Below are 20,054 nucleotides of genomic sequence, written 5' to 3'. Positions count from 1 at the left end.
TCTTTATGGCCCAACTCTCACATTCATACATGACGACTGGAAAAACCATAGCTTTGACTAGACGGACCTTTGTCAGCAAAGTAATGTATCTGCTTCTTAATATGCTGTCTAGATTGGTCATAGCTTTCCTTTCTCATCTGCAGTGATTTTGGAACCCCCCAAAATAAAGTCTCTCTCTCACTGTTTCCATCGTTTCCCCATCTATTTGCCATGAATTGATGAGACCGGATGCCAGATCTTAGTTTTCTGAATGTTGAATTTTAAGCCAACTCTTTCACTCTCCTTTTTCACTTTCATCAAGAGGCTCTTTAGTTCTTCTTTGTTTTCTGCCATAACGGTGGTGTCATCTGTGTATCAGGTTATTCATATTTCTCATGCAATCTTGATTCCAGCTTGTGCTTCATCCAGCCTGGCATTTCGCATGATGTACTCTGCATATAAGTTAAATAAGCAGGTGGCAATATACAGCCTTGATGTACTCCTTTCCTGATTTAGAACCAGTCTGTTGTTCCATGTCTGGTTCCAACTGTTGCTTCTTGACCTGCATATAGATTTCTCAGGAGACAGGTAAGGTGGTCTGTTATTCCCATCTCTTTAAGAATTTTCCAGTTTGTTGTGATCCACACAGTCAAAGGCTTTGGTGTAGTTAATGAAGCAGAAATAGATGTTTTTCTGGAACTCTCTTGTTTTTTCAACGATCCAACAGATGTTGGCAATTTGATTTCTGGTTCCTCTGGCTTTTCTAAATCCAGCTTGAACATCTGGAAGTTCTTGGTTCATGTACTGTTGAAGTCTGGCTTGGAGAATTTTGAGCATTACCTTGCTGGTGTGTGAGATGAGTGCAATTGTGCAGTAGTTTCAACATTCTTTCGCTTTTCACTTCTTTGGGATTGGAATAAAAACTGACGTTTTCCAGTCCTGTGGCCACTGCTGAGTTTTCCAAATTTGTTGGCATATTGAGTGCAGCACTTTAACAGCATCATCTTTTAGGATTTTAAATAGTTCCAAACTGGTTCCAAACTGGGATGGACTACAAAGTGACAAAAAAGGAAGTAAGGAGACCAGTGAGAAGTTGGATATATTAGAAGTCAAGCAAGAGAGAATGCTGGTTTAGACTAGTAATAGCATCTTGCTTCAAACAGCAAGGTGAGAAAGAGAATCAGGATGTATTTTGGAGGGAGAGCTAACAGCACTTACTAATGGATTAGATAAGGTCAGATTTTGACTGGTCCAAATCGGTGGATGAGTAAGTTTGGGCTTTTGCAAATCGGTGCTTGAAGGGGCCATTTAGTTTAATGGGGAAGACTTTGGGAAGAATTAATTTGTGTGTGTTTGGGAGCATCAATATTGGCCATGTTGGTTTTTAAAAATAATAATTCTTGAAAATGATAATAGAGTATCTATTGAGTTCAGATTTCAAATTGTCTCATAAAGTTATAAAATTTCTTACTGTGTTAAAATACTCATAAGATTACATTTGCCATTTTAGCCATTTTTAAGTGTACAGTTCAGTGGCATTAAGTACATTTACACTGTTATGCAACCATCACCAGCATCCATCACCAGCCATGTGAGTTTTGAGATATCTGCTAGTCACCCCAAGTGCAATGCAGGAGATGGGTTCAGTCCCTGGGTCAGGAAGATCACCTGGAGAAGGAAACGGCAACCCACTCCAGTATCCTTGCCTGGGAAATCCCATGGACAGAGGAGCCTGGTGGTCTACAGCCCATGGGTTGCAAGAGTCAGACCTGATTTAGCAACTGAACAACAACAATAAGGGAAAAAACTGTAAAACCCAAGTGGGGTTGTCCAGGAGCTCAGGATTGATATGGGCCAGAGGCATCATGAGATCACCTACAGAGGAAGTATAGACAGAGAACAAAAGGAGGTAAGGACAGAGCCCCCAGCATTTATAAATGTGGGTAGGTCAGGACACTTAGAAAGAGTGTTAGTAAGGTGGGAAGAAAAAGCAGATATGTGTGATACATGGAAGCCCTATTAGTTTTCTACCTCTGCTATAATAAGCTATTACAGACTGAATGACTTAAACAACAGAAATTTATTTTCTTATAATTCCGAAGGGTAGAAGGCCGAGATCAAGGTGTTGGCAGGTTTGCTTTCTCCTGAAGCTTCTCTCTTTGGCTTGCTGATAGCTGTCTCATACAGCCTTTCCTCAGCTTGCTTAGGAGTCTCTGTGGTGTGTTACTCTTTCAATAAGGACATTGGATTAGGGCCCCACCCTTATGAATTCCATTAACCTTAATTACCCCTTAAATAGCCCTATCTCTAAAAATAGTCACATTGGGAGTTAGAGTGTCAACATAAAAATTTAGGGGGAGGGGATAAAATTCTATCCATAAGAGAAGCCTATGGAAAAAAATTGCTTCCAGAAGGCGGAAGGGGTCAACTGTGTCAAATGCAGCTGAGAAGCTGAGTAAGATAATAGTGGTCTACCGGCTTTGGCAATAAGTAGGTCATTGTAACCTTGCTTCTAAGTCACTTCAGTTGTGTCGGACTCTGTGCGACCCCATAGACGGCAGCCCACCAGGCTCCCCTGTCCCTGGGATTCTCCAGGCAAGAACACTGGAGTGGGTTGCCATTTCAGAGTATTAAGAAAAGACTAATCAGGGCTTCCCTGGTGGCTCAGTGGTAAAGAATCCTCTTGCCAATGCAGAAGACATGGGTTCCATCCTTGGTCCCAGAAGATCCCACATGCCATGGAGCAACTAAGTCTGGGTACCGTGACTATTGAGCCTGTGTGCTAGAACATGGCAACTGCAACTCTAGAGTGGGGAAACTGCAACTACTGAGCCCACAGGCTACAACTACTGAAGCCCACACACCCTAGAGTCTGTGGTCTGCAAGGAGAAGCTCATGCACAGCCACTAGACAGTAGCCCCTGCTCTCCATAACTAGAGAAAAGCCCAGCAAATAAGATCTGGCACAGCCAAAATTAAATAAAATTATATATAAAAAAGAAAAGACTAGAGTAAATCAAGAAGTCATGGAAAGCATCAAGTGGAGAAACACGTATAGCAATCTTTTCAAGTTTTGGTGTGAAAGAGAGTTGAAAATTGGGGTAGTAGGAAGAGAAAGTGGGATCATACAAAAGAAGTGGAGTTAAATGTAAGTTGAAGGGGATAATCTAGAAGAAAGAAAATTGTGATGCAGGAGATTTAGAAAAGAATAATAACAAGAGTAGAATCCCTGAAGAGACTGAGAAGATGAAATTCAATGAAAAAGTAAAGTGGTTGGCCTTCAATGACTGGGACCTGTCCCACACATTAACAGAAGTGAGGTTGAATACATCATTCATTACATAATTTGCGGGGACCGGGAGAAGGCAATGGCACCCCACTCCAGTACTCTTGCCTGGAAATCCCATGGATGGAGAAGTCTGGTGAGCTACAGTCCATGGGGTCGCTAAGAGTTGGACACGACTGAGCGACTTCCCTTTCACTTTTCACTTTCATGCATTGGAGAAGGAAATGGCAACTCACTCCTGTGTTTTTGCCTGGAGAATCCCAGGGATGGGGGAGCCTGGTGGGCTACTGTCTATGGGGTCGCACAGAGTCGGACACGACTGAAGCGACTTAGCAAGCAGCAGCAGTGTAAACCGACAATGTGGGCTCTCTTGTTTAAAAATTTCAGACTTTAGCAGAAGAGGATTAATCCAAACACAGAGTCCTTCTAAGTCCAGGGCCCCTGCGACTGCACAATTTATATAGAGCATGTGATGATGTCGGAGGCAGACTGCTCTCTGGGCGAGTCCATTCTCCTTTTTGGGCCTCAATTGACCCATGGGAGGGTTAGAGGAGATAACAGAACATTTTCCACTTCACCCTTCTGCAAGCTGGGAAGTCACGCCCAAGGCGTAAGAACAAAGTTTGTACCTTTTTTTTCCATTCCAACCACGCCGGATTTGTGTCCAGACCTTTCTGGAAGCCTCCAAAAAGCGTCTGGTAACCATAGCAACTCACACCAAACTCCGGGGCCTTCTGCTCCGCCCACAGCTTCAGGAACGCGCTCTTTGATTGGCTCAGCAGGTCGACCAATGGCCGGCAAAGCGGGCTATCTGCCGCGCGGTCAATGGCCGCAGGCTCGAAGTGGGGCGGGACGTTGGAGTGAGCGGGTGGGCCTGGGCGGCACGGCGCCTGCGTGTTTCCGGCTCCGCTGCGGAAAGCGGAGGACTGGAGCCGTTGGACGGACGCGATCCTAAGGATCGGGGAGCGCGGGACGCGAGTGCGGAGCTCGGTTTTCGGAGCGTGGCTAGCAGCTGGCACGATGGGCGGGGAGCAGGAGGAGGATCGGTTCGACGGCATGTTGCTGGCCATGGCGCAGCAGCACGAGGGCGGCGTGCAGGAGGTAACGGCCCGCGCGGAGTTGGCTGGGCCCGGCCTACCCGGGGGAAGGCCCCAGCCACGCTCTCTCCGTCCTTCTCTGCCTTCGAGAAGCCGAGATACACCCCTGGGCCTCGCGGGCTCTGGGATTCCCCTCCACATTCTTACTGCACTCGAGCTTCCGGTCTGGCCTACTCGTACCAGGGCTTTCACTCGTACCAGGCCTGGTTCCCCCCGAGACCTCTCAGCAGTTTCTGCCTTTGCAGCTCCGGCGTCGCTGCACCCGCCCCCGGAAAAGCCCCAGAGTTTGGGGATTTTCCCCCTGCCACCCCCCACCCCACATGCTTTCGTCTCCGTTTCTCCGTTGGTGGCTGTCCCCGAAGAGCATCCCTTGGGATGAATCTTTCTAAACATTACGACTTGCCTGTACGGAGACTTGGAGCGAGCGAAAGAATGTGAGAGTGGGAGGCGATATTAACACGTGGTCTTTGAATGGGGGAACAGGAGGCCTATGTTCACGATTGTTCTACACTGCACCTACCAACTTAAGACCCTTCCACGTCTCCCAGCCTCAGTTTCTTTATTTGAGACACCGCTGGGAATCCTTTTATTTCCTGAATTTGTAGGAGAGTAGTGTCTTGAAGGGAGGGACAGTGAGGAATTCTCAGTAACCAGGCTTGGACAGTCAACACGTATTTGTTCGAGTGATTGATCTGTGCAAGAACATAATTTCCTGCGTAGTGACCAGACCCAGTAACACAGAGTGGATGAAGGATACGGACCAACTTAGAAGGGGCTCTGGAATTGGTGTTTTGAACCATGGAAAAGTTCAAAAGGTTGAAAAGCCTGTCAAGATCAGTCTTGTTATTAAAGACACTGAAGGAACTTGCCCAAGATCATCCAACAGGCTCCTGACCTGGAGGGGACCAGCATCCTTAGGCCAGTGTGTGCTGTCCACAGACCATTTCAGGTTCTGTGTCTCTCTGGGGACAAAAGTTTCGAGCTTTCCATTCCCATTCTCATTCAGGTAGGTACCTGTGGTGACCAAGGACTCCTAAGTCCTTTGAGGGCGGAAGAGTACTATTAATTTGAGGATGTGAAAGGCTCCCTCTCCCCTCCCTGCCTCAAATTGTTGACACAACTGGATTTGAAGTGTATTCATTTTTGAGTGAACTGAAAAAAGTGTGTAGAAGCAGGAATTGAAACCATTGAGATAAAATCTAGCATCGGATTTAGAACCACTCTCTTGGACAAATAAAAGGGCTTATTTATAGATGCTAACCTTAGGTCACCACTAGGTCATTTTGTTCATCAGAATGTTATTGAGCATGTACTCTGAATCAGGTCTGATGCTGGGCGCTGAGGGTGTTCATGGTGCATGCTTATGTGGACTTCACTCTCCTGCAGAGGGTCTCTTGCCCTGGACCAGACACTGCTAGGGACCTCACCTCCTTTACTTGCTTTGGTTCTCACAAAGGATCCTCACGTATATCCCTGGAAATAGGTCCTGCTGCTGTTTCTCTTTTGTGGAGTTAAGAAGCTTTCCTAAGGTCACAGAGCTCATGTCTATCAGTCTTGATACCCAGACTGATGTTCTTAAATCACTTGGCTACCCAGCCAGAATTAGTTGGTCTGAACTTTCTTTGAAATGGCTTCATTTGTTCCCTTCCTTCTAGCTCTGCCCCAGTAATTCAGCCAGTGCCACTCTGGATGGGTTTTTTACTATGTGAAGAGGAAAGGTAGGCGGGCCCCAAGTGTTTCAAGCCATAGATGCCCGTATCCTCAGGCTGCCTCTAGCACCACAAAAAATGTGAAATATACATACACGTGCACACAAGAAAATGAGAAATCTGGGACTTCCTGGTGGTCCAGTGGTTAAGAATCGGCCTGCCAATGCAGAGGACACGGGTTTGATCCCTTGTCTGGGAAGGCCCCACGTGTCATGGAGCAGCTAAGCCTGTGTGCCACAACTGCTGAGTCCATGCCTAAGAGTCCATCCAAGAGAAGCCACCGCAGTGAGAAGCCTGTGAACCACAATGAAGAGCAGCCCCTGCTCACCGCAACTAGAAGAAAGCCTGTGTGTCACAACGAAGACCCAGTGCAGCCAAAAATAAATTAAAAAGAAATGAGAAATCTGCCTTTCAAGTGATCGGGTAAAGTTAGTTTCGGCTTCCTGGCGGAAGTGACAGAGCCCGGGCCTGTGGGGAGGAGGTGTCCCCAGTTGAGAGGCTGGGGGTGAAACAGTCTAGTCCCAGGTTCCCTCCTAGGCTAAGAGAGTTCGCTTCTGTGCAGTTGAAGGGCTTCCAGTATGGCATCTCTCCAGCTTCTGTCTTTGTCTCCTTTCAGCTGGTGAACACTTTCTTCAGCTTCCTTCGACGCAAAACAGACTTCTTTGTTGGAGGAGAAGAAGGCATGGCAGAAAAGGTGAGTGTTGGGGGCCAGTGGCCTTTGGGCAGCTCTGTTTCTCCAGAAGAGCTGACCTGGCCTTCTTTGGCATACTAGTAACTGTTAGCAGAAGTAAAAGGCCAGGGGCAAAGAGTCGGGGAAGGGAAGCAAGCTGTCGTTTATTAAAGCCCCTCACCTCGCCAACTGCATTACCTACCCTCTTCCCCATGGTCCTTTAACTGTTTGAGGGGCAGGTGTTACTGTCCCCATTTACAAATGAGGAAATTGGTGTGAGTTATAGGAAAGCCAGGGTTGTCCAGATTCTTGAGCCAAGTTATGGGAGAGCCAGGGTTGGAACCAGAGTCTCTTGTAAAACTGCATTCTGCCCCTTACACAATGCTTCTTGGTTCTTTTTCTCCATTGAGGAAACTGAAAGCATTAGTCTCTCAGTTGTGTCCGACTCTTTGTGACCCCATGGACTGTAGCCCTCCAGGCTCCTCTGTCCGTGAAATTCTCCAGGCGAGCATACTGGAGTGGGTAGCCATTCCCTTCTTCAGGGGATCTTCCCAACCCAGGGATTGAACCCAGGTCTCGTGCATTGCAGGCAGATTCTTTACTGTGGAGCCACCAGGGAAGCCCAGGTTTTATCTAATTACCTCACTGAGAGGTGAGAGTAGGCAAATGTTAGAAATTGAGCTTAGAAGACAGAGGTCTAGGAAAACTCAAAGCCAGCCAGTCCTAGTCTTCTTGGATGCTGTGACCCAAAGTTCAGGGATTTGAGAATAGTGGTGGTGTATTTTTTTAATTGTCTATCTCCTATATATATATGTATCTTTTCTAGGTTCTTTTCCATTATAGGTTATTATAAGAAATTGAATATAGTTCCCTGTAGGTCCTTGGGGTGTTTTTTTTTTTTTTTTGTATATAGTAGTGTGTATCTGTTAATCCCAAATTCCCAATTTACCCCTGCTACCTGGTAACCGTAAGTTTATTTTCTATGTTTGTGAATCTAGTTCTGTTTTGTAAATCAGTTCACTTGTATCATTTTTTTTAGATTCCACATATAAATCATATCATACGATATTTGTCTTTCTCTGATTTACTTTACTTAGTATGATAATCTCCAGGTCCATCCATATTGCTGCAACTGGTATTTTTTTTAAATGGCTGAGTAATATTCCTGTGTGTGTGTGTGTGTACACCACGTCGTCTTTGTGCATCCATCCGTCATTGGACATTTAGACTGCTTTCATGTCTTAGCTGTTAAAAGTAGTGCTGTTGGGAACATTGGAGTGCACGTGTCTTTTCCAATTAGAATTTTTGTCTTTTCTGGATATACGCTTAGGAGTGGGATGGCCGGATCATATGGCAACCCACTCCAGTACTTTTGCCTGGAAAATCCCATGGATGGAGGAGCCTGGTGGGCCGCAGTCCATGGGATCGCTAGGAGTCGGACATGACTGAGCGACTTCAGTTTCACTTTTCACTTTCATGCATTGGAGAAGGAAATGGCAACCCACTCCAGTGTTCTTGCCTGGAGAATCCCAGGGACGGGGGAACCTGGTGGGCTGCCGTCTCTGGGGTCGCACAGAGTCGGACACGACTGACGCGACTTAGCAGCAGCAGCCTCTTCTCCACGGTGGCTGCGCCAATTTACGTTTGCACCAACAGTGTAGGAGGGTTCCCTTTTCTCCACATCCTCTCCAGTATTTATTATTTCTAGACTTTTTGATGATAGCCGTTCTGATTGCTGTTAGGTGATTCCTGAGAATTGTGCTTTATGGTACAGGTTCTGAGAGTTTGAATGTCTTTTGATTGCCTAGGTTGTAATTATATTTTTGAAGATTCATAAATAATGAAGAAGATGTCATTTCACTGAACTGTGAAAACTGACAGTTGTTTTCAGTTAAACAGGAGACATAATAACCAAAAGGAGACATTTTACAAACTGCTTTCTGCGGCCTCAGAGTTCTAACAAGCTGAAATGCTTGATAATATGCCTGCTCTGAGGCTACTCTGTAGTAAGGACGTGGTCCTGGAGTAGGAGTCCTGGGTTCTTGGTCTAGTTGTGTGGTCTGGTTGATTTCCCACCAATTCTCTGGTCCTTTTAATCTTCACACCTGTCAAGCAGAAGAAGGTGGACTCACTGACCTTTAGGACCCTTTCTGGCTCAAATATGCTTTCTGTATTAGCACTAGCACCTTCTATTTTTTTGTGGGCCAGACTTCACCATAAAATACCAGCATTCATTCATTTAATTAATATGTATAAGACTGTGAGGAAGTGGTGGGTGTTTGTCCTAGGAGCATAAAATGGTGACTAACCTAGGTTGAGCGCTCAGGGAAGACGCTGAGGGAGATGTCTGAGGTATGAAGGTTGAGTGAGGTAGCAGGCAGAAGGGAGAGAGATGAACAAAATTTTGGAATTTAGAGTTCTTGGATTTTAGGGTTAAATATGCACTGTATTGCCTCCTAAAATCCAAAAGAATTCTAATCCCAAAACACATCTGGCCCCAATAGATTCAAAAAAGGGTCTGTGAACTTGAATTCTTGGGCTTCCCTGGTGGCTCAGATGGTAAAGAATCTGCCTGCAATGCAGGAGACCCTGGGTTGGATCCCTGGTCTGGAAGATCCCTCAGAGAAGGGAATCGCTACCCACTACCTCCAATATTCTTGCCTGGAGAATTCCATGGACAGAGGAATCTGGCAGGTTACAGTCCATGGGGTTGCAAAGAGTCAGACACCACTGAGCGACTAACACTTTCACAGTGCATATACTGTATATAATATACTTTACTCCAGTCCAGGGGTCAGGAGCAGCATAATGTAATGAAACATTGATACTTCTGCAGAGAAGTGTATATCCATGTTTATGCCAAGATATGAAGACTGTAAATACCTTCATGCTTCAAACTTAGAGAAACACAAAAACACTTTAGTTTTTATAGCTTTTGAAGCTAGGCATTATGGATTTGCATAAAGGCCATAATGATCAAATCAATATTTTATTGACATAGGAAGAGACAAATAGACTAGTGAAACAGAGAACCCAGAAAAAGTCTACCGTTAAGATGTGTCCAGGAAGGTAAATCAGTTCACAGGCAAAGGTGATTTGATAAGTCGTGCTGCTACAACTGGCTATTTGGAAAAGTACCAAAAGTGTAAACCGTCTGTTTTATTCATATGTGCTGCTTGCTAAGTCACTTCAGTTGTGTCTGACTCTTTGCGACCCTGTGGACTGTAGCCTGCCAGGCCCCTCTGTCCATGGGATTCTCCGGGCACCAATACTGGAGTGGGTTGCCATGCCCTCCTCCAAGGGATCTTCCTGGCTCAGGGATAGAACCTGTGCGTCTTGTGTCTCCTGTATTGCCAACGAGTGCCACCTGGGAAGCCTGTTGTACTCGTATCTAAAAATAAATCCCAGATCAAGAAGAGCTTAGTAAGGAAAGCTAGGAAATTATGTATAACCTTGTGTGGAAGAGACCTAGCAAGGATAGAAACCTGGAAGCTATAGAATAAAAGATAGCTGCTTGTCTCTTCAGATATAGAAAATGTGGCAGAAGAGATGCAGTGATATAGAGTCATTTGAAAAACAATAGATCTGGGAAAAATGTGCAATGCAGAGGACAGATAAAATTTAGGAGCCAGTTTAATATGCAGGAACTCTTATAAGTTGACAAGAAAAGGATAAATGGAAAAATGGGCCATTCCATGAGGAGCATATGAAAAGATGCTTATATTCAGTAGTAATCAAGGAAATGTAGATGAACTCAACAGTGAGATGCCCTTTTCTCTGGTCAAACTGACAAAAATATATTTTTTTAATTGCTTACAGGGATGTGGGGGGAAAAAAGGGTACTCTTCAGACATTGTTGGTAAAAGTGAATTATAGTTCTTTTTTATTATAAAAGATGCTCAATATCACTAGTCATTAGAGAAAGGCAAATAAAAACCACAGTGAGATGTCACCTCACACTCACTAGGATGGATTCTGTCAGAAACCCCCAGAAACACTAAGTGTTGGATAAGGTTGTGGAGAAATTGGGACTCTCGTGCACTACCAGTGGGAATTTAAAATAGTGCAGCTGCTGTGGAAAACGGTATGGCAGTGCCTCAGAAAATTGAAAAAGAGAGCTACCATATGATCCAGCAATCCCATTACCCCCTGAAATTGGAAGCAGGATCTTTTTTTTTAATTTTTGGCTGTGCTGGGCCTTAACTACCACGTGGACTTCCCTCTGGTTTTGGCGAGTGGGGGCTGCTCCCCAGGACTACCCTCTAGTGCGTGGGCTTCTCGTGGTGGCGGCTTTTCTTGTTGCGGAGCGTGGTCTCTAGGACAAGTGGGCTTCCATAGTCGCAGCACGTGGGCTCAGTAATTGCGGTTCCCAGGCTCTAGCGCCCAGGCTCAGTGGCTGTGGTGCGTGGGCTTAGTTGCTGTGCGGCATATGGGATCTTCTTGGATCAGGGATCAAACCTGTGTCTCCTGCATTGGCTGGTGGGTTCTTTACCACTGAGCCACCAGGGAAGCCCTGGAAGCAGGATCTTGAAGAGAGATTTGCACACCCACAGCAGCAGGGTGTGCTGGCAGGCTACAGTCCATGGAGTTGCAGAGTTGGGCACGACTGAGCACACACATACATACATATTATTCAGCCTTCTAAAGGAAGACAGACAAGAGCACATACTGAATTAGTCCATTTATATGAAGTTCTAGAACAGGAGTGTGTCTTCTCCCTCAGACGTGTCCCCCCACTCCATGGTCAGGTCCAGGACCTCATGCCTTTGGGTTTAGCTTAAATATCTCTCTGGAGTCTTCCTTGGCCAGTCTGGTGGGACCCACTCTCTACTTTCCTATCACCCAGGCTAGATCAGGAAAGCTGTATTCAGGTATGCCCACCGAACACTCTGGGGGCCTCCCAGCCCTCCTCACCCCTTTCTCACTCTGCTGGGCTCTGGTTCCCAAAGACATGTCCAGTGACAGAAGCTTACTCTGACAGCCTGCCAGTTGGCACCCTGAGTAGGCTACAGTCTCGCTGGGGTCTCTGCCTGGGCCTGGGCCTGGGCCCCGGTAAAGCTGGTGGGAGGAGACTGGGAGGAAGGGTCAGAGGCTGCTGTGACTGGCCTTGACTCTGCCTGGTGGTTCAGCTCTGCCCTCATCTGCCCTCCAGGAGCTGGGAAGGAACAGGACGAATGGGACGTGATTCACTGGAGCTGGGAGAGGGGACGGCCCTGCTCCTGCCTCCCCTTGGCCACTGGTTAGCAGATGGCCTGAGTTCAAGGTCTCCCTGATTAGGGTGGAACAGCCTCTGCTGGCGTAATTGGGCCATGACCAGCCCCTTCTGTTGACAGCACAGTGGCCTTCAGGTGGCTCATTTCTTTGTTACATACACCTCATTTTGTTAACCCATTTGGTTTCGGGGCGCTTTTGGTACCCTTTAGCCTCGAAGAGTGTGGAGCTACTGTAATGTGGCATGAAGTTGGAGGTTTGAGGGTAACAGGAAGAATTGGCACCCAATGAATGAGAAGCCACAGGGCATTTGGCAGAACCCTAGGCCTAGGAGCCCATGGCTGACTTTGGTGACCCTGAGCCCCACATGGTTCCTCTCAACTCTTGCAGATCCATTTCCCTGTAGCTCTGGCTCAGAGATTCTTGAAAGATGGTTTGTTGACCACTGATCATGTGGTGGGTGTCCTTTGAGGGCTCCTCCAGGTGTGTGGGTTGACACAGAGTTGGGTTTCCTAAGTTGGGTAAATTCCTGAGTCTGCCAAAGGAGAAGAGGTGAAATTGAACAGACACTTGAGCTGGTCTTGGAGGATAAGAAGCTGTTTGTGAGGTGACCTGGGAGTAGAGGCAAGGATATTGTAGGCAAAGAACAGCTATGTAAGAGTGCTTTTAGAAATAACACAATAGAAGCACAGAGAGATGACCTCAGGGTCACACAGGCAGAAGGAGTAGGCCAGGATCTCAGATGCAGGTGTGACTCAAGTATGCATGAGAATTGGCCAGGAGGGCCTGTTAAAAGTACAAATTGCTGGGCCACACCCCTGGGACTTCTGATTGAGTAGGCCTGGAGTAGAGCCTGAGAGTCAGCATTTCTAACAAATTCTGGGTGATGCCAACATATTCTGTGGATCAGGGAACCACACTTCAGGAGCTCCTGATGTAAAACGTGAGGTGTAACCATTCCCCCTTTTGTTATCTTCATAGCAGAGAAGGTGCTTCTCCACCAGTTGACCCTGGGTTAGCCTCAGCCAGGCAGGGGGTATTGGGAAGCCAGCAGTTCATGGGCAGTTGGTTTGTGGCTAGGACTGTGCCAGTCTCTTGACAAGTGTCATATGCATCTTCGTGACAGCTGATGAAACTGAGGCTAAGAAAGGTCAAAGTTGTTTCCTTGTCCAAGGCCACAGAGCCAGACCCTGGGGTAACAGTTTTGGGTCACTTTTGGGCCGCAGAGGGGGGCAGCTAGCACGAAGCAGGTTAGAAGCATCCTAGGAAGGCGTGGGAGAGGGTGGATTTGAAATGGATAGCTTACAGGCCGAGGGGAGGAAGCCGCTGACCTTTTCCCTCCGGAATGCTCTTTCTGGCCTGAGAGCTGAGGAAAAGCTTCTCAGAGGGGCTGAGGCTGGAGTTCTCCTGACAGCTTCACTCTGCTGTGAAGGACTTTCAAAGCACTTATCATTTGGTCTGCCCGACATTCCTGTGAGGTAGGGACTTATCCTTGCTGATAAGGACTCTGAAGCTCCCTGGGGATCTTCCCGACCCAGGGATCGAACCTGCATCTCCTACATTGGCAGGTGGATTGTTTAACCACTGAGCCACCAGGGAAGCCCATTAAAACCATTAATAGGTTAAGTAATTTGCCAAAAACAAAATAGCTAGTGTGTGACAAGCCTGGATTAGAACGCAGGTTGTCCAACTTCAGTGTTGGGTCTTATTTCCTGGACTGCCTTTTTTTTTTTAAGTGGTTGCTATTTATTGAAGCAGATACTTTGCAGGTACTCTCATTACAACTCAATGAGATAGATGTGTATTAAATCTCATTTTAAAGATGTGGAAACTGAGGTTCTAAGTGCAGTGCGTTGCCCAGGCACTCAGAGATGGGACTGGCTTCATGTCTTGGAACGTGTCTTCTCCTCCAGTGCCTCTTAGCCTTCTCTTCCTTCCTCAGCTTATCACACAGACCTTCAACCACCACAACCAGCTGGCACAGAAGGCCCGGCGGGAGAAGCGAGCTCGGCAGGAGACTGAGCGGCGGGAGAAGGCAGAGCGGGCAGCCAGGTTGGCCAAGGAGGCCAAGTCAGAGACCTCTGGGCCCCAGATCAAAGAACTGACTGATGAGGAGGCTGAGAGGCTACAGCTGGAAATTGACCAGGTAGGAATGGGCTTCCCTCCCCTGCCCCCTGACCCCATGGACACTAGAAGTGGGGCCCCTCTTGCCACCTGTTTTCCCCTTTGCCACAGAAAAAGGATGCCGAGAATCAGGAGGCCCAGCTCAAGAATGGCAGCCTTGGCTCACCAGGGAAGCAGGTGAGATGGACTGGAGGGCTTTGGGAGCTTCTGGGGCTCTTCATCCATTCCCTTTCTCTGGAAGGTCCACCCCACCGTTCCCTTAGCTTTGGGAATCCTCCTCATACTCCAGGACCCCACATTGGACTAAAGGGGGATTTAAAAAACCCTCCAAAGCTCACTGGCTTAATTTAAGCCTTGGCAGGAAAGCCAGAGAGACAGAGATGGGCAGTGCTGCATGGACACCATGCGGGTGGGCTTGGGTCCGCGGTGGGTTTTTCTGACACCCCTAGGGCATGTTCTCCTCAGGGCTCCTCCCGCTCCCACATAATCCTTGGGGCACTCCTTCAGCTCTTCAGAGGTTCTGGTCTGGGGCTGGGTCCCCACCCTCCAGACAGAGAAGAATGGAGCTGACCATTTGGCAGGCTGGTTTTCCTTTAGAACAACTCTGCTGGAGCCACCTCCTGACCTGCTCTGGGCTGGGCTTCCTTCCCAAGTCCCTTGGCTGGGTCCCCGGGGTCTGTCTCTGAGTGCCGCCACCCGCCAGCTGTCCCACGGTCTCCCCATCTGAGCTCCTCTCGGGCAGAGCCGGCAGAGAGCCAAACAGGTTTTAGCTCTGACTTGCAGTGGGCTGGACTGGGCAGGGACCAGGTCTGCTGTGTTGTCTGTGGCTGTATGTGCCGTACCAGCCAGTGGGGTTCAGTCTGGGTCTGTCAGGGAAGCAGCCGAGCACCCCAATTGTGAGCAGGAGGCCGAGGAGGAGGAGGAGGAGGAGGACGAGAAGGACAAAGGGAAACTGAAGCCCAACCTCGGCAACGGGGCGGACCTGCCCAGTTACCGCTGGACCCAGACCCTGTCGGAGCTGGACGTGAGTGCGGGGGCTGGGGTGGTGGGGAGGCAGCTGGCCTGGGGCGCCTCCTGACTGCTCCTGCCCCATGCAGCTGGCTGTGCCCTTCTGCGTGAACTTCCGGCTGAAGGGGAAGGACGTGGTGGTGGACATCCAGCGGCGGCATCTCCGGGTGGGGCTCAAGGGACAGCCAGCGATCGTGGACGGGGAGCTCTACAACGAGGTGAAGGTGGAGGAGAGCTCGTGGCTCATCGAAGACGGCAAGGTGGTGACGGTGCATCTGGAGAAGGTGCGAAAGGCCCCGCCTCCTGCCCTCTGTCCTGATTGGCTGTTACTGAACTTTGGGGGTCTGATGGGCATATCTTATTTCATCCCCACAGTAAGACTTCTATAGTAGGTCTGTCACATTTTAGAGTCAGAAAAAGGGCAGCCCAAGAGATCTGCCCAACTCCTGCCTCTAGGAGAGGGTGGAGTTAAGGATCAGGATTGTCTTTAGTAGCAAAGCCTTTTCCTTTTCATTAGGTTTTTGTTGTTGTTCTACCAGTTTATTCCTACCAACCCATCTCCCTCCACCCTCACGCACGCGTGCTCAGTCATGTAACCCCATGGGCTGCAGCCCACCAGGTTCCTCTGTCCATGGACTTTTCCAGGCAAGACTACGGGAGTGGGTTGCCATTTCCTTCTCCAGGTCCATTAGGTTTTCTTCTAGTTTTTACTTTGGGTCTGAATTTTTATTATGAGTCTTAGTTGCCATGTGCGGGATCTTCCCTGTGGCGTGTGGGATCTTTAGTTGCAGCACATGGGACCTAGTTCCTTGACCAGGCATCGAACCTGGGCCCCCTGTCTTGGGAACTCAGAGTCTTAACCATTGGACCCACCAGGAAAGTCCGTCCATTAGGTTTGTATCGATACAAGCATTCAATTCAGCAAATACTTGAACACCTGCTACGTGCCAGAGACTGTTCTAAGTGCTGGAGGGAAAACAGTGAAGAAGACGTAGAAAACTATGCCCCTCGGGAAGCCTGTGTTCTCCCCTCTCAGAGAACTGGGATACAGACCCCAGTAAATGAACGTGGTCTCTGTGAAGTGCCAGGGTCCAAGGGAAGTGTCCCATGGCACATACTGCCTGGCCCAGCCTACCTGACCCCCTTGGCTGCCTCTCAGCCCTCTGTGCCCTTGCCCTGGCGTTTCCTCCCACCTGGAATGTCCTTCCCTGCTTTTTAACGTGGCTCACGCGAGTCATTTAAGGCCCAGCCCATGTGTGTCGTCCCAACCTCTCCCTCCACTGGGTGAGTATCTCCCTCTGTACTTTATTCTTTCCCTTATCATGCTGACTGTCTCCGTGTCTGTCTCCCCCAGCCACCGGGGAGGGCAGAGGTCTTGCCCATCTGCCCCTAGGTCCCAGTTCAGCCTCGCAAGCCCCTGATGCAGGATGTGGCTGGGAGAGCGTTCGGTTCTGGAAGAGCGGGGGGTGGCCACCAGGGTCCAGAGTGAGCCACCACCCGTCCCCGGGTGGCCCTCCTCTTCCTTTCAGATCAACAAGATGGAGTGGTGGAGCCGCTTGGTATCCAGTGACCCCGAGATCAATACTAAGAAGATCAACCCCGAGAACTCCAAGGTGAGCCCAGGCTGGTTGGAGGAGCTGCGGTTGGGAGGTTTGGGGCCTGGGTGGCCCCAGGGCTTCATCCACCCTGTCACTTTCTGCCCCTAGCTGTCAGACCTGGACAGTGAGACCCGTAGCATGGTGGAGAAGATGATGTACGACCAGAGACAGAAGTCCATGGGGCTGCCTACCTCCGATGAGCAGAAGAAACAGGAGATCCTGAAGAAGTGAGCAATGCAGAGATGGGGGTTTGGGGAGGTGTCAGTTTGGGACCTGGGTGACAGCGACGATTGTTTACTGAGCAGAACACAGGAGCTGCCCCGCCCCTTCCAGGACGAGCCAGCCAAGTTTATGGCTTTATAGCCTTGGCTTGCCTCCCCTAATCACTTACTGAGGTCATCTTGAGGGCAAGGCCACCACAGGATAGGAAAGGGTAACAGGCGGTCACAGTCACCAACAGAAAAAGTAGTGCCGGTATTGGCACCTCAGCATCCAACCTTGGGGAGACCTTGGGGGCCCCACTCCTGCCTGGCATGGCTCCAGGTTGCTGAGAGTTGTAAACAGATGAGACCTCATGTTGGAGGCTGAGAGAAAGGGGCAAAGTTGGGGGACGGATGGCCTGTCCCACCTTCCCGCTTTGTCTCTGCAGGTTCATGGATCAGCATCCAGAGATGGACTTTTCCAAGGCCAGATTCAACTAGCCCCTGTGTGTGCTCCCCTGAACTCTCCAGGCTGAACTCCCGGCTCCCCACTCTCCTCTCCCACCCTCCCTGGGACTGGTGGGCCGCAGGGCCAGGGCAGGCACGGGGCTGGCCGGCACACACAGGTCCCAGGCCATCATGGGAGAAGGGTTGGGGCCTTGGGGGGGTCTTGTCCTCCCCAGCTGGCCTGCTGTTACACATTAAAACCATTTACCCAATTCCACTCGTGTCTTCTCTTCCCTCTGGCCTTTCTCTGGGGTTCAGGCCTCTTAAGACTGCTGCTGCGACCTGGGGGCTTGGCTGCTCACCCAGGCTCTGCCATGTGATCTAGGGCAAGTCCTTGCCCCTCCCTGGGCTCAGTTTCTCATTCCTTAGAGGATTCAGACAAGGCTTTTAGTCTGTGTATGATTTTGAACAAAAGGTGTTGGTTACAGGCATCAAACATATGTCAGATTCTCCCAGGGGCCCATGACTCTGCAGCATTTAAGACCAGCCTGACTTGATTTCCGTTTTCATCTCTGAGACAATTTCCCACTGCACTGGGTCTGTCCTCTAGTCCTGGAGCAAGTGTTTCTAAAACTACACACTACTTCCCAGAGGCAGAGAGCAAGCAGCAAAGGCTAGGGGCACTGCCTAGGCCTCAGATGGGCTTTGTGTGTGGTGGGGATCTGGCTGGGAAGGCAGGGGGAAGCCCAATGGAGCCTGTTGTGTGTCTTTGACCTGGACCCTTGCAGATTTTAGGGCTTCTCAGAGTGAGCCACTGAGGCTGTGCTCAGGCTGGAGAGGTGTTCTCTTTTGCCCCAATCCAGCCACCAGAGCTGACCCTTGCCCCGCTTTGGCAGGAAGTACAGGTCACAGTGCAGAGTGCCATAGAGGTTATGGTAACAAGAGGAATGGGTTCACTTGCCCAGGGTGCTGTGCCCTGTGAGCCACGGGTGACCCCTGAATTTCTAGGACACAGCCTGTGTCCTTTTGGCATCTCAGAATAGCTTGTTAAAGACAAGCTATGCAGTATTTGGCTTTGTCTGTTTATCAAACTTACAAACCCCTTTTTCTGGGAATGCCAGTAGTGGTTCCCAAGGCTGAGCTTGGATAATGGGGCTCAAAAAAATCTTTGGCCCCAGAGGCCCATTTTCTAAGGTCAGATTGCTTCTTGGCAGGAAAGCTGTGACAAACCTAGACAGCGTCTTAAGGAGCAGAGACATCACTTTGCTGACAAAGGACCGTATAGTCAAGGCCACGTTCTTTCCAGTAGTCACGTAGGGATGTGAGAGTGGGACCATGAAAAGCAGAAAACCAAACTGGTGCTGGAAACAACCCTCGAGGGCTCCCTTGGAAAGCAAGGAGATCAAAACAGTCAATCTTCAGGGAGTCAACCCTGAATATTCTCTGGAAGGCCTGATGTTGAAGCTCTAATACTATGGCCACCTGATGCAACAGCTGACTCATTGGAAAAGACCCTGATGCTGGGAAAGATTGAGGGCAGGAGGAGAAGGGGACGACGTGGATGGTGTCACCGATTCAATGGACACGAACTTGGGCAAACTGGGAGATGGTGAGGGACGGGGAGGCCTGTCATGCTGCAGTCTGTGGGGTTGCAAACAGTCGGACACGATTTAGTGACTGAACAAGGGCCAAGGCTAAGGTGGAGGGGCTGTAGCATGACTCTGCTCTGTCCAGTGATATCCCTGGGCTCCAGTGCCCCATGGTCATTTTCCTCACCATTTAAAAAAATTTTTTTGGTGGCCACACTGTGGCATGTGGAATCTTAGCTCCCCGATCAAGGATTTAACCCTTGCCCCTTGTGAAAGTGAAAGTTGCTCCGTCGTGTCTGACTCTTCGTGAACCCATGGACTAGCCTGCCAGGCTCCTCTGTCCATGTAATTCTCCAGGCAAGAATACTGGAGTGGATTGCCTTTCCCTTCTCCAGGGGATCTTCCTGACTCAGGGATCGAACCCCAGTCTCCCACTTTGCAGATAGGTTCAGCCACCAGGGAAGCAGTGGAAGTGCAGAGTTCTAACTACTGGGCTACCAGGGAATTCCTGGCCTGTGGTTACTTTCAATCACCAAGGGCCACGACCTGGATGGAACAGCAGAGCCTAAGGAGGGGGGCCAGTTCTATCATTGGTACTGAGCCTGCAGTCATGGCCACAGGGACCATCCATTGTGTCCAGTAGGAAACTGAACAGACAAGCAGTTTGTCTAGTCAGCTTCCAAGGGTGCCCCTGAGGACAGGAGAAAGGGCGGTGGGGGCGGCTGCAGGTGAAGTGGGGCAGAGAGGGGCCCCGGACACCTAGCTTTATCTGTGGGGACTTGGCCGGCGGGCCTGCTCTGGTCTCACTGAGGACAGACACACCCCTGTGTGTGAGGAGTGGCAGGAGCCTTCTGAACCCGCAGAGCTCCATTGGTAAAGAATCCGCCTGCAATGCAGGAGACCCTGGTTTGATCCCTGGGCTGGGAAGATTCCCCTGGAGAAGGGAAAGGTTACCCACTCCAGATTCTGGCCTGGCAAGGGTCCCAAAGAGTCAGACATGACTGAGCGACTTTCACTTTTACTTTTCTGAACCCAGCTGGGCTCTGATGTCCATACAGGGGACATCATACAGGTCAGTTTGCCAGCTTGGGGGCAGAAGTGCCAAGAGGCCAGCTTCTGGGTACAGAGCCACAGTTA

General features: G+C 49.3%; 1 protein-coding gene across 2 annotated transcripts; it reads left to right on the top strand.

Moving 5' to 3' along the window:
* Positions 1–4,163: 4,163 nt before the first annotated feature.
* NUDC (nuclear distribution C, dynein complex regulator) lies at positions 4,164–17,605 on the top strand. 2 transcript variants are annotated; one of them, XM_027519412.1, is made up of 9 exons: positions 4,164–4,365; positions 6,687–6,764; positions 13,894–14,097; positions 14,187–14,252; positions 14,980–15,099; positions 15,173–15,367; positions 16,613–16,696; positions 16,790–16,908; positions 17,331–17,605. In XM_027519412.1, exons 1-9 carry the CDS (start codon positions 4,285–4,287, stop codon positions 17,380–17,382), a joined length of 999 nt encoding a protein of 332 aa, XP_027375213.1. In that variant the 5' UTR covers positions 4,164–4,284; the 3' UTR covers positions 17,383–17,605. The 2 variants fall into 2 exon arrangements, with proteins under 2 accessions (XP_027375213.1, XP_027375206.1); XM_027519405.1 differs by having other exon boundaries at positions 14,935–15,099.
* Positions 17,606–20,054: the final 2,449 nt, after the last annotated feature.

The sequence above is a fragment of the Bos indicus x Bos taurus genome, chromosome 2 (assembly GCF_003369695.1).
Source record: "Bos indicus x Bos taurus breed Angus x Brahman F1 hybrid chromosome 2, Bos_hybrid_MaternalHap_v2.0, whole genome shotgun sequence".
Taxonomy (NCBI): Eukaryota; Metazoa; Chordata; class Mammalia; order Artiodactyla; family Bovidae; genus Bos; species Bos indicus x Bos taurus.
Note: the sequence above shows the minus strand (reverse complement) of the source record. Positions and strands in the feature narration are given on the sequence as shown.

Bases quoted from the DNA above. Each gene is read 5' to 3' on its own strand.
- NUDC (XM_027519405.1), top strand. From the start codon at position 4,285: ATGGGCGGGGAGCAGGAGGAGGATCGGTTCGACGGCATGTTGCTGGCC. The intron at 6,765-13,893 runs GTGAGTGTTGGG...TTCCTTCCTCAG, and splicing joins AAGAAGGCATGGCAGAAAAG to CTTATCACACAGACCTTCAA. The intron at 16,909-17,330 runs GTGAGCAATGCA...TTGTCTCTGCAG, and splicing joins AAACAGGAGATCCTGAAGAA to GTTCATGGATCAGCATCCAG.